Below are 13,260 nucleotides of genomic sequence, written 5' to 3'. Positions count from 1 at the left end.
ACAATCTGATGTTAGGTGCAATGCAAACACAGCTTCAATGCCTAATACTGAATATTTTGCCTACTGCATGCCATTCACGGCGGTATGTGTATTATGTCATTTACCTGTAATAGTTTTCTCTTGTTGCTATTACAAATAACCAAACAAAGCAGTGGCTTAAATAACACAAATTTATTATTTTACCGTTTTTGTAGCTGAGAAGGTCTGACACTAGTCTCATCAGACTAAAATTTAGGTGTTGGCAAGCTGTGTTCCTTTCTGGAGGATGTAGGGGAAAATTTGGGTTGATGGTAGAATTTAGTTGCTTGTGGTTGAAGGACCAGGGTCTGCGCTAGCTGTAAAGCAAGGGCCATTCCCAGCTCTGGAGGCCACAGCGTTCCTTGATTAGTCATGCCCTTCCTCCATCTTCATAGCCAGAATCTCCCTATCTCAAGGTCCATAACGGTAATGGCATTTGTAAAGCCCTTTTTACTACGTGAGGTAACATATTCACAGGTTCTGGGGACAAGGTTGTGGACATCTTTTGAGGACCATTATTCTGCCAACCACACTCCTCATGACAGTACCATTAGTATCCCTATTTTATAGATAACTAGACTAGTTAAAGTCTTACAGCCAGTAACTTGTATTGATAGAATAATGATTTGGATCCAGAACTTATGCTTTTAATTACTTGGTTATTTTGCATTTCTCATTGATCAGAAACAAACATTCACAAGCCAAACAGGTCTGAAACTCTAGGATCCTAATCTTTCTAAATTGAAAAAAAAAAACTAAGCGTGCGCATATTTATAGGATTTGCCGATTGTGATGCTGAAGCAAATCACCAAACACCGACCAGTTCCAAGCGCATTTTCCATTTTCCCACCACTCACCACACAAATCCCCTCCTTCCTCACACACCCATAAAAAACTTCCGTGAGGTTTCTGATGAAAATCAAAAAGGGCTACTCAACTGCTCATCTGTAGCTCAGCTGAAGAAGAACCTCAGGTCCTACCCAACACCAAGCCCAGGGCTATGATATACTTGCCCAGTTTCATCCCTGCATCTCCTTTTCTTCCGTGGCAGAGCCTCCCAGCACTTGTTGTCTTAGTGACTGCCCCTCCCACTCCATCCCTGGGCTTCTGCTCTCCGCTGGCTCTCTCTTCCTGTCCCCACCAGACAAGCATTTGGTTCCTTTCTTCTTATTTTGAGCCCAACTGGTGAGCAATGGTGAGCAGCGGTGCTACAGAAATGGAAGTTGGGGATGAAGGTAGTGGCTGCAGCAGATCTGGTCCCCTATAATCTCCATCAGCCTTCCTCTTCCACTCCAAATGACAGTCTCAGTCACAACAGTGTTAGCTGTTCCTTCATTGCTTTGACAAAAATGTAAGCTAATTTTCAAACGTAGAAGATCTCTGGAACTCCTGTCCCATTACCTTCCAATCAAATTGTTCTAAGTCATTGCTATAGAAATATTGGAGCTGCCCCCAAGATCACTTTCTCACATTAGAGGGATAACAAAAAAGCCGCTGTGAAGGAGATAAGAGAGGTTTTAAACATTTAGAAATCTTAGGGTGTTCTTGAAGTCTTTGTCCTCTGGTCTTCCTGGCTTCTTTTTCAGTGTTGGCTCTGGTACTGCCACCCATGGCCTGCAGTTCCCCACTTTAACTCCTTGAGATAGAAATTTCATCCAAAAAATTGTATGAGTAATTAAATTGGTAATTAATTTAAGGTAATTAATTGAGTAATTAAAGTAGCAATCAAAAAAAAAAAGAAAAAGAAATTTCGGGGCTTCCCTGGTGGTGCAGTGGGTGAGAGTCTGCCTGCCAATGCAGGGGACACGGGTTCAAGCCCTGGTCTGGGAAGATCCCACATGCCTCGGAGCAACTAGGCCCGTGAGCCACAACTACTGAGCCTGCGCGTCTGGAGCCTGTGCTCCGCAATAAGAGAGGCCGCGACAGTGAAAGGCCCGCGCACCGCGATGAAGAGTGGCCCCCACTCGCCGCAACTGGAGAAAGCCCTCGCACAGAAACGAAGACCCAACACAGCCAAAAATAAATAAATTGATTAATTTTTTAAAAAAAGAAATTTCATCCAAAAAATTGTATGAGTAATTAAATTGGTAATTAATTTAAGGTAATTAATTGAGCCATTAAAGTAGCAATAAAAAAAAAAGAAATTTCATCCAGTTGGTCAGATAAGGAGCAATCTCATTTATTTTAAGCAGGCCACTTGGATTCCCAACCAAAGTGATCATACCAAATATCAAAGTCTGTGGAACTGTTTGATTGCATTTTCTTTTTTGTTTTTGTTTTGTACCTCTTATTTTCAGGTTTGATTTCCCTCTCTGAACTCCATTTTGAACTGGCTCTTCACTTCCCATCATTTCTTTTTCCATTGTGAAATAAAAAGAGATAACATTTGTAGTTAACCTTCTTTGTGGTTAGACTTGGTCAGAGAAAGTTTTGTTTATGAGAGGGAAAATTTCTGAAAACTACTAAACAACTTAGTTTGAATTGGCGCATTAACCTCCATTCATTCAATCTAATATCCAAGAGGTTGACTCAAGGATAGGTACATAGGAGCCAGTGAAAACGGTGAGAACTTAGAGAGGAACTTACTCTTGTCCAGGCTCTGTGTTCTAAATGGTTTGCCTGTTCTCTCAACAACCTTGTAAGTGGAAATTATTATACCATTTTACATATGGGAAAAGGTAATGATATGGAAAGGGTAATGAACTCATCTAAAGGCCATATATCCACCAAGTGGCAGAAGATATTCAAGCCTTTTCTCTCAACTTCTTCATAGGCAACAGGGTATTAAGCATGCACTTTTAGAAAGACTGTCTTAATTTGGAGCTTAATAATTTTAGGTTAAAGAAACTATGTTCTATATCCAATTAAAAATATGCTGCTGGATAAATGTCGAAGAGTAGAATGGGCAAGTGGCTGAACCTTAACATAAAACTAATGTGGTGTTTATTTTGTGGCTTAGAAATCAGATGGAGTCTATTAGGAAAAACAAATAGGCTTGGGAGTCAGAAAACCTGGAAGAGTCCCAGCTAGGCCCTTAACATCCCCAAATCTCAGTTTCTTTACCCTGCAAATGGGTATAATAATAGTTAATGCATAGAATTGTTATAAAGGCGGAATAAGATACACACTGTGGTCTTCCGATAAATAGTGAAAGGGCTAAAAAAACAACTGATCTTTAATCACATCATTATCATCTCATTTATCACTCTTGCCAAACAACCACCTGTCAAATTTTTAGACATCACCAATAATCTTCACAACACTACTGCAAAGTACATGAAACTATCCCCATTTTACAGGTGAGGAAACCAGGGCTCAGAGATTAAGTGGTATGCCCAACACACATAGCTGATGAATAACAGATACTCTTGTATTGGAAACCAGAGCTCATCTTACACTCCCACTGCCAAACAAAAAGGCAGATTTTCAGCATCTATTGATTGACTAGGTGGGGAGCAGAGCTTGTACTCTTTCCTCTACAAAATACTATGTACACCAACCCAAAGGCGATCTTGCACCCTACTTTGGAAAAGTCCAGGAGCTTCTCAAGCCATAGAACTTTCAAGCTGAAAGGGACCTTTGAGAGCAATGGATTCTAGGCTAATCTCTTCCTTTTTCAGTTGAAGAATCTGAGTCCAAGTCTTTTGAATTATACAGTGCATTACTGGGTATATCCAGAGTGAGAACCCAGGTCTCCTAACCCTCAGTCTCATGCTTAGTTCACTTCTTTCAAAGTCTGGGTGGTTTTACAAAGCTATAACATTGTGTTTTACATCAGTTCTCATTCTTTCTGGGTTCCCTTTTTAGGCAATTCCTTAATTCTCAAGAGAAGTACTACAACACAATTTCTAAAGGCCCCTAAGGGAATTTAATGATAGTTCTATATGAAACTTGATCATAGGCTATGTGCCAGGCACCGTGGTTAAGCACCTTTCTTTTTGCAGTATCTACCAAACTTCAGCTGTTTGAACACTACCTTCATAATTTTTGCCAAATCTACATACCATCTGTATAGTTATTAACTTAATATTTGTCTTTATACTGTTTTTAAAGTTTTAACTACTTTAGCTGTATCCTGGGCTGTTATAGGAAATCATGAAATCCTAGTTATTCCTTAAATACACATTATATAAATACATAACTATTGACATTAAAATGTTTGTCATCTGAGTTTCTCTAATATTATCTCATTTAATTACTCCCATACAGTAGGGAACTATTATAATCCTTGTATATCCCATACTATATCCTTACGTTATATCCCAGTGTGTTCTTAATTTGTTGCAATAGAGAAAAGCACTCGAGAAAATCACACAGACTAGTCAGAAAACAGAGAAAATATCCTTAAAATCTCAATTAGTGGATAGGCCAGTCAAATAACTTAACCCCAGTATCACAACAGGTAAGTAGTATCAGCACACTCCAAATCCAGGCCCCTGACTACAAAGCCTGTGCACCTAGCCTTTCACTTACTGACATGAAAGATGGCTCAGCAGAGTAAGTTACACCAGATCAGAACTTAGAGGTCCTACTCTAACACGCATGTACCTACTTGTATGATTGTGTGCAGAGGTGGGTGCATTTGGTTGGGGGATACTTCGAAAACAGCAACAGCACTACACCCTTTGTATTTTCAAGTTTTTATTTTGAAAAGTATATCTACAGAGAAGTTGAAAGAGTAGTGCAGTGAACACTCCATAACCTTCACCTGTGTTCACCAATGGTTAACCTTTACCACATCTGTTTAACTCTCCGTGTGTGTGTGTGTGTGTGTGTGTGTGTGTGTGTGTGTGTGTTGTTTTGGCTGAATCATTTGAAAATAAGTAGCAGATACTTGTGTCACTTCACTCCTAAATACTTCAGCATGTACTCACTAAGAACATTCTCCTACATAATTACAATACCATTATCATATCCAAGAACGTAATAGTTATAAAACATTATCTAATATACCATTTTCAAAATTTCTCACTATCCCCATATTGTCCCTTAGAGCTGTTTTCTTCTTCCTTCCACCATCTAAGATCACTTGTTGCATTTGGTCATCAGTTCTTCTTAGTCTCCTTTAATCTAGAACAGGCCTTCTACCCCTTGTTTTTCAAATATTGATATTTTTGAAGATTTCAGATCAGTTTCACGATTAGTTAGATTTGGGTTAATATGCCTTTTTTTGCACATTCCTTCCGTACTATGGTTATGTAGTACCACTCGAGAAAACATTACACAGACTAGTCAGAAAAGAGAGCAAATACACTTAAAATCCCAATTACTGAATAAAAACTATGATTATTTTAGCAGCCAAACTATCAATCGGCCAAGAGAAGTAGCTTTGATCTGTGATAGCTACACCCAACATCCCCCAAATCCTCAATATGCTCACTGACTTCAACAGATTTCCCTATTCATGTCCTCAAATGGACATAATACGACTGTACCTTATCTTCTGTCATTTTGTGGGTTGGAGTCCTGCTCTTGATTCCAGGTCTTGTAGTGAGTGTGGCAGATGCAGTGGCCGGTCCCTGACTGTCCTCCTCCAGCTTTCTGAGACTAGTTATACATTAGAGTAGGAGGAGCAAGGCAAAGAAGGCATGAGGCCAAGTCTAATCTTGGGCAGAGGGTGAATATTGATGAGAATCCAATCAATAAATGCTTTGCCTCTGTGGCTTCAATGCCTTTGTTCTACCAGGAAAGAAAATGGGAGCAGGTCCCTTAGGCATAAGTTAGAAACCAGAGGCGGTCATGTTTTAAGGCACGTTCTAAATGGGGCAGTAACCAGGGGCAGGTGAAAAAAGAAATCTTTGGGGTCTTTTGTCGAAAATGAGAGAAGCTGGGCTGCCACGCTATGCTGTGGGGAAAAGAAAGACAGGTGCGTGGGAGGCACATGCACTGCCCTGCAGAGAAACAGTACTGTGGTGCTTGCGTTTCAGAGCTGGACTGTGTGGCCAGAGGTCACTGTAGGCTTGAGTGGTGACCTGAATGCGTTTGGAGAGTCAGGAACTTGGGTTTGAATCTCACCATTTTACTGGTGTTGTGACCTTAAACAAGTGGCTCATTGTGACTTTTCTGTGCCTTAGTTTTTTCACCTGATAGAATGAAAATAACAGACTATACACTTTGTTTATTGGTTGGGTTAAATGTGGTAATATATGAAAGTGTTTAGCACGGTGAATAATAGGTGCTCAGCAAATGTTGGTTGCTCTTGTTTTTGCTGTTATAGTTACTGGTTCGGTGTATGTCAAGAGGCACCTGAAGGAGGCAGCAGTGGAGCTCTCAAATAACTCTCCCAGGGCTTGGGCTTGTGCCCGTCTGCACATCCTCTACCATGTCCAGTCGGGGTGGGTGGGCAGGTGACATCAAAATTGGCTGAGCTTGAACTGTGCCTGGCAAACCGTGTTACTGGTGTCCAGCAGAGAAGATGTAACGAACAGCCCCATAAATGAGGGGTGTTATGAAGAAACAGAGAATGAGAAGGTAAAGGAGACTCAGATTTCATTTGTCTTTTATTTCCCCACTCTTTTCATTTGTATCACTTCTGCAAGGTAATGCAAGTGAGTATCATTCAATTCAAATCACAAACTTTTATTGAGCCCAGCACAGTCCCAGGCTCTGAGATGCATGATATAAACACGACACTTTGGAGCTCAAAATGCATAAGGAGAGAGAAACGTAACCATAAACAGCAATACAGTAATTTCTTAGTGGAAAGGCATGAATGAATATTACTAACAAAGATGGTTAATCTTTACTGAGTTCTTGTTTAGCGCCAGGTGCTGCTCTCAGCGCTTTACATGGATTAACCCATTGAATCATAACATAAGGCACTCTCCCTTGCAGACTCCAGCTTTGGGGAGCAGTTTTGCAATCAGAATTTAAAGACCCCAGGTAGCCGCGCTGCCGTCAGTGCGTAGCCGGCTCCTGGCTTTCTGCTCCAGTTTCAGCTGGTGATGCGCACGACCAATTGTCTGAGCGTATTTAATCAGGAGACGATTCCTTAGCAATCATTTTCCAGCGACAGGACACTCTGCCAGAAAGCCTTTGTGCGGCTGTCAAAAATGATAGTTCCCTCTGTTTACCAACCTTTGTTTTTTGAATCTTCCTTTTAAGAGATGGCCTTGAGTGCTGCGTGGGGCCGGGGAGCCTTTAACTTCTCCTGCCGGGTTGGAGCTGCGCGCACAGCGCGCAAGGGAGCTGTTCTCTGCATTGGAAGCACGCCCTGCCACTCGCTTAACCGGGACGCTGGACCTTAAGCCACCTAGACCAGTTTCCTCCGGTTTAGCCCAGACCTCTCCTGTTCTCTTACTCAGAAATGAGTAATCTCTGCACATTTTAGGGATGGCTGAAACTTTATCTCCGGCTGTAGGGTGGAGGAATTGCTGCAGTGATTGCACTGGGATTTAGCCTCCGGAGAACTGATAACGCATTTCGGCCTCTCAGGAGAGTTTGCCTTAGCGCCCACCCGAGGAGCTGCGGGTCCGATTGCATGAAGGCGGCGTCTTCGTGTTTCCCTGGCTGTGGGATAAAGTCAGGCTTTTCTCGCTTTGTTGTCCGGATGGGGGCCCCTCAATGAGGTGCGCCAGTGTCCAGAATCACCCAGAGATCCCCTCTGGGCGGCGTGAAACAGCTCTGTGTGGCTGTTTTTTTAGGATTCACTTTGTAAACCCTTCAAGTCACATTCTGATTACTCCTTTTTTCATTTTATTTTATTTTTTTATTTTTTATTTTTTAACATCTTTATTGGAGTATAATTGCTTTACAATGGTGTGTTAGTTTCTGCTGTATAACAAAGCGAATCAGCTATACATATACATATATACCCATATCCCCTCCCTCTTGCATCTCCCTCTCACCCTCCCTATCCCACCCCTCTAGGTGGACACAAAGCACCGAGCTGATCTCCCTGTGCTAAGCGGCTGCTTCCCACTAGCTATCTATTTTACATTTGGTAGTGTATATAGGTCCATGCCACTCTCTCACTTCGTCCCAGCTTACCCTTCCCCCTTCGTGTCCTCAAGGCCGTTCTCTATGTCTGCATCTTTATAAAGTCCACTGATTTAAATATAAATCTCATCCAAAACCCTCAGAGAAATATTCAGAATAATGTTTAACCAAATGTCTGAGTACTGTGGCCACAAGTTGAGACATCAAATTAATCATCACAGCATGCTACCTTTGAGGTTGGTGTTTTTCACTCAGTATAATTCCTTCAAGATGCATCCAAGTTGCATGTGTCGGTTGTTTGCTTTTATTGCTGAGTATTGTTCCATGGAATGGATGTACCACAGCCTGTTTAATCATTAACCTTTGAAGGACATCTCAGTCCTTTCCAGTTCTGGGTTATTACAAATAAAGCCGCCATAAATATTCATGTAAATAAAGAAAAACCTTTTTGTGTAACCATTAAGTCTTCTTTTTCTGGAATAAATGTTCATGAGTGCAGTTGTTGGGTCGTATGGTATTTGCACATTTAGTTTTTAAGAAACTGCCATTTTACATTCTTACCAGGAATGTATGAGTGATTCAGTTTTTCTGCACCCTCATCATTTGATGTTGTCATTATTTATTACTTTAGCCATTCTGAAAGGTGTAGTGATATCTTATTGTGGTTTTATTTTACATTTCTTTAATGGTTAATGATGTTGGACATATAATTTAATTATCTGACATCTGTATATCCTTTTTGGTGAAATGTCTCTTCATATCTTTTGCTCATCTTCTAACTGAATTATTGTTTTGTTTCCCTTCATGGTAGAACTCTTCTGAAAAATTGTCTACACTCACTTCACTACTCACCATCCTTTTCTCCTCAATCCAACTTAAGTGGGTTTTTGTCCCTCACCGTGCCTCTGAAGTAGCTTTTTATGGGTTTCCCAAAAATCTGCATCTCCCTAAGGCTAATGGACAATTCTGTGTCCATTGGAGCACTATCCTTTTTCTTAAAACTTTTTCTTCTCTTGTTCTCATGACAATATGATCACTTGAACTCAATGGCCACTGCCTCTTATTATCTTACTCCCTCTTTATTCCTAGACTTCTAAATGGTATTGTTGTCCAGGGCTCAGTCCTTGGCCTGTTCCTCTTTTTATCTACATTCATTCTGTAGATGAACTCATCAGATATAATGGCTTTAAGAACCATCCATACTAGCCCTGTGCAATAGTATGTTTTGTGATGATAAAAATATCCTACATCTGTGCTGTTCAGTATAGTTGCCACTAGCCACATGTGGCTATTTAAATTTAAGTTAATTAAAAATTTAAATTTCAGCTACTCAGTCCTACTGAAACCAAGCAGCACCCTGCGAGGCCTTCCCGGGAACAGACGCCCCTCCTAACCACAACACACCCCGTGTCCTCTCCCTCTTGTTTGTAAAAAAGCTTTAGCCTCCTTGAGTTCCAAAGAGCAAATTTAATCAGTGAAATGAGACAATGCAGAAACAAAGGCATATAGTCAAGCAAGAGAAGCTCATCATAGTTTAGCCATAAAACAAAGTCAAGGAGCTTTAGTTCCTCCTCGGGGGCTATAGGTAATATCCTGAGCTATACCCTTGAGCTGATTTGCAGATATTAAAACCCCCACCAGGTGGAAGAAGTTAACCTTTACCGCATGCTGACCACAAGCACATAGACCCCAGACTAGTTGGAACCAGAAGGTTGATGATGTTGATTCCCGAAATACCACCCGGTTACTGCACTACCAACCAATCAGAAGAATGTCCACAAGCCAATCAGGCACCTTTCGACCCTCTTCCTCACGTTGCCTTTAAAAACCCTTCCCCAAAAGCTTTCAGGGTGGTTTGGGTCTTTTGAGCGTGAAGATTATCTTCAACTTTTAGACAAACAACCAGCAAGGCAAGAGGCAACTTCACAAATGAACTAAGAGTTAGAAAAATAATTAACAATCAAGTTCCTACCACCTCTTTCTAAACTATTGAACACCTACCATAGTTCAGAATTTCACACATTGTCACTTCATCCCTATAGCACCATTTAAGTAAAATATTCTCATTTACCTGTGAGAAGACTAAGGCTCAGAGCATTGAAGGATCTATCCCAAGTTTCCATGGCTAATCAGTGGAAAAGCTGTGATTACTCATTCAGCCTTCCAACAGATGTTTGTAGATTATCTTTTATGTGCCAGAACTGGAGACAATAGTGAACCCATCAGATAAGATTCCTGTCTTCCAAGAATTTACATGCTATAGGGATTGGGATCCAAGTTTTAGAGCCTACATTGAGAGCACCTCAAACTTTCCCAAATGACAACTTATTAGGTTCCATATGAACCTAGATTTTTAACTTCAGATCTTTCTGCTATAGCCCACCATTGTTGTTACTGTCCTGCAAGACATTTTTGAAGCTTGTCATCATGTGATCTACTCCACAGTGAACGTTGGCTCTCTTTACATTCATATGCCGTATGGCCCAACTTATTCAACAATTAATAACTGGATTCTTGACCACTAAGGGTAAGAGCGAACAGTTGTTTAAACTTCAAAAGCATTGTCATGTTTTCTGCCAAGTCTAGAGACCCTCACGCCTACTCCTTCTTTCAGTTCTACCTACAATCCAAATAAAAAGTCATCTGTTGTATGGAGAATACCATTTAATAAGAATACCTATGATAGCTTTCCTTGTGAAAAGATAAAATGAGGACTTTACTGAATGTATTGAGAATAGGGATTTGAGATTATTTAATTTTAGAAGACCCTAAACAATTTAAGTAAGTAGTTTGGAGACAATTTAGTGGCCACAAAATGTTTCAAATTCAAGCCTTAATTAAACTTTGTGTCCCTAAGCAATGTGAGATAGTTGGGCCAATAATATTAGACGCTTATTTCTTAGAGTAGGTTTTAGGAATAAATAATCCAATGAGCACTGAAGTCTGAGCTTTGATGTAATAGACTTGAGGGAGGGGTTTAATTAAGTGTAGATATTTCTCTGACAGACAGTAATGTGAGTGTGGGTTGGGTGGGACAATGAGTGAAAGAGGAAAGATGGAGGACACTAAAAGGAATGGAGTCCAGGTCTCCAGGAAGGCCTGCTGAGGCTGGCATATTGTTCCTGATGGTGCTCTGGGACCCACACTGACCTCTTGGGCTTCCCCTGGAAATGAGCCTTGGCAGAGGTCCAGCGAGGTAAGTCTTTGTCCAAGGTCAGTGATGGTCTCTATTTTCAGCCATATCCATGGCTAGGGGAGCCTGCTAGTATCTTAAGGAGAGTGTCCTGTGCTGGCACTAAGAGGGAAGGACATGGGGCAGGTTGTTTGTGCCAGTTCTGTCTGTGACAGCCAATAAATTGCCCTATTTCCTTTATTCCTTTTCTTTTCTTTCTTTTAAACTTGCCTGTTAATGCGTCAATTCAATGAATCTATAGGTGGATAAGAAGGGATTAGTAGATTCTTCTGACTAGCTCAGTGGTCACCTGGAGACACTCAGACAATCTTAGGTGATAACCCAAATGTACACAGAGGCCTGTGGGACCTCTTAACCCCCTCCCAAAGGCAAACCTATAGCCCCAGGTGCAGGGAAGAGGAAGTAGCCCTGGTCACTGGGGCTGTGACTGTCTACTTCTTGGACAGATACACTGACATTAACAGCCTTTCAATGACCCACATTGGGAGTCTCAGGTACCAGATGAAAAGCTACCCAATAGCTGTACAGTCTAGGCACTGTCCTCACTTTTCCTTTGTCTCTTTTTCTCCTTTCAAAAATATTTACTTCATTTTAATAGCAAATTAAACATAAATACATGAGACGATTGTCATTGAGAAAATTTTGTAGAATACAGATGAAGCTGAACTAACCCTCTACCTCCACCTTCAACCAAGAGAGCGCCTCAGAGATGTCTCTGTCTTCAGTTTGGTAGGTGTCTTTCCAACCACCATCCCCTTTGAATCTTCTACTCTTAACTGTTTCTGTCACTTTGCCTCCTCTCCAAATTTGTCCTCTGCCATGTTAGGATGAAGTTTTAATTTAACTACTACTCCTCAAGAAGCTTCCTCTTGGACTTCCCTGGTGATGCAGTGGTTAAGAATCCGCTTGCCAATGCAGGGGACATGGGTTCGATCCCTGGTCCGGGAAGACCCCACATGCCACGGAGCAACTAAGCCCGTGTGCCGCAACTACTGAGCCTGCATGCCACAACTACTGAAGCCCACACGCCTAGAGCCCGTGTTCTGCAACAAGAGAAGCCACCACAATGAGGAGCCCCCACACCGCAATGAAGAGTAGCCCCTGCTCGCCGCAACTAGAGAAAGCCCACGTGCAGCAACGAAGACCCAAAGCGGCCAAAAATAAATAAATAAAATAAATAAATAAATTTATTAAAAAGAAAAAAAAAAAAGCGTCCTCTTAATTTGCCCTCCTTGGTATGGCACAGAAGCCATAGACAAGTGATGCGCAATCCCTCAGGTGTCTGGATATGCTTTTCCAGCACCCCAGGCCGATGCTGAGAGAGATGTTGTATGATGAGAGAACATGAGAATGTTGCCGATGTTGTCTGAGAGGGAACATGAGAAGAAGAGCTGCTGTGTCACCACTTCTGCTAGGCCAGATGCTACCTGGCTGACCCCTTTAGCCTGGTGGCCATCACTTTAGAAAGGATGAAAAATTTTCCCTTCCTGGAATGGTTTTATATCTTTTCTGAACCCAAGGAACCTTGTAAAATGAATTCATGCCACCCTCTCACAAGCGTTTGGAGCACTGGACTGGGGTCAAGAGATGCTTTTTGGGTTCTCCCTCTCCAGAGCATTTGGCTTTTTGACTATGGTTAAGTCTTGCTTAACTTCTCTAGACTTCATCTGTAGAACAAAGTAGATAATCTCTGTCTCTTCATGTGTAAGATGGAGATTGTATTGGATTCATGGGATTTTTGCGGGGGTTAAATAAGATAGTATGGATACAGTGCTTAGAATAAAGCCCAGCACATAGTAAACTCTCAGTAGATGTCAGCTGTTACTATTTTTCTGCTGTCAGTTTCCATGATTTGTTCTTAATTTAACATCTGCTCCAAAAGTTAGTATAGGGTCCTGTGACTCCCAGGGTTGACTAGCTATGTGAGTTCTGCTCCTTTTCTTTAGCCTGGAGTTTGTGTTATTTGGCTCATTAAAAGAACAAGGGGCCACCTACTGAGTGGGCACTTCCCTGGATTTGTGTCATTCACGTAAGGAAGGTTTGACAATCTGTGACAAATTCCTTTGACAGATGTGCATCTATGGTAATTTATCAGTGGGCTCTGCCCCAAA

At 41.4% G+C, this 13,260-nt stretch overlaps 1 protein-coding gene across 3 annotated transcripts in view; it reads right to left on the bottom strand.

Annotated features, from left to right (window-relative positions):
* SLC2A2 (solute carrier family 2 member 2) overlaps nt 1-7,064 on the bottom strand; it is a 37,545-nt gene extending 30,481 nt beyond the window's left edge. For 2 of the 3 annotated variants that reach the window (XM_082394070.1, XM_082394071.1), the window contains exon 1: nt 5,454-7,064. In XM_082394070.1, the coding sequence (XP_082250196.1) occupies nt 5,454-5,468 (15 nt within the window). In that variant the 5' untranslated portion in view covers nt 5,469-7,064. The remainder of the gene's footprint in view (nt 1-5,453) is intronic. The other variant, XM_082394072.1, reaches the window with a different exon arrangement.
* Between the last annotated feature and the right edge of the window lie 6,196 nt (nt 7,065-13,260).

This window comes from Balaenoptera borealis (assembly GCF_965194805.1).
Source record: "Balaenoptera borealis genome assembly, chromosome: 5".
Taxonomy (NCBI): domain Eukaryota; kingdom Metazoa; phylum Chordata; class Mammalia; order Artiodactyla; family Balaenopteridae; genus Balaenoptera; species Balaenoptera borealis.
Note: the sequence above shows the minus strand (reverse complement) of the source record. Positions and strands in the feature narration are given on the sequence as shown.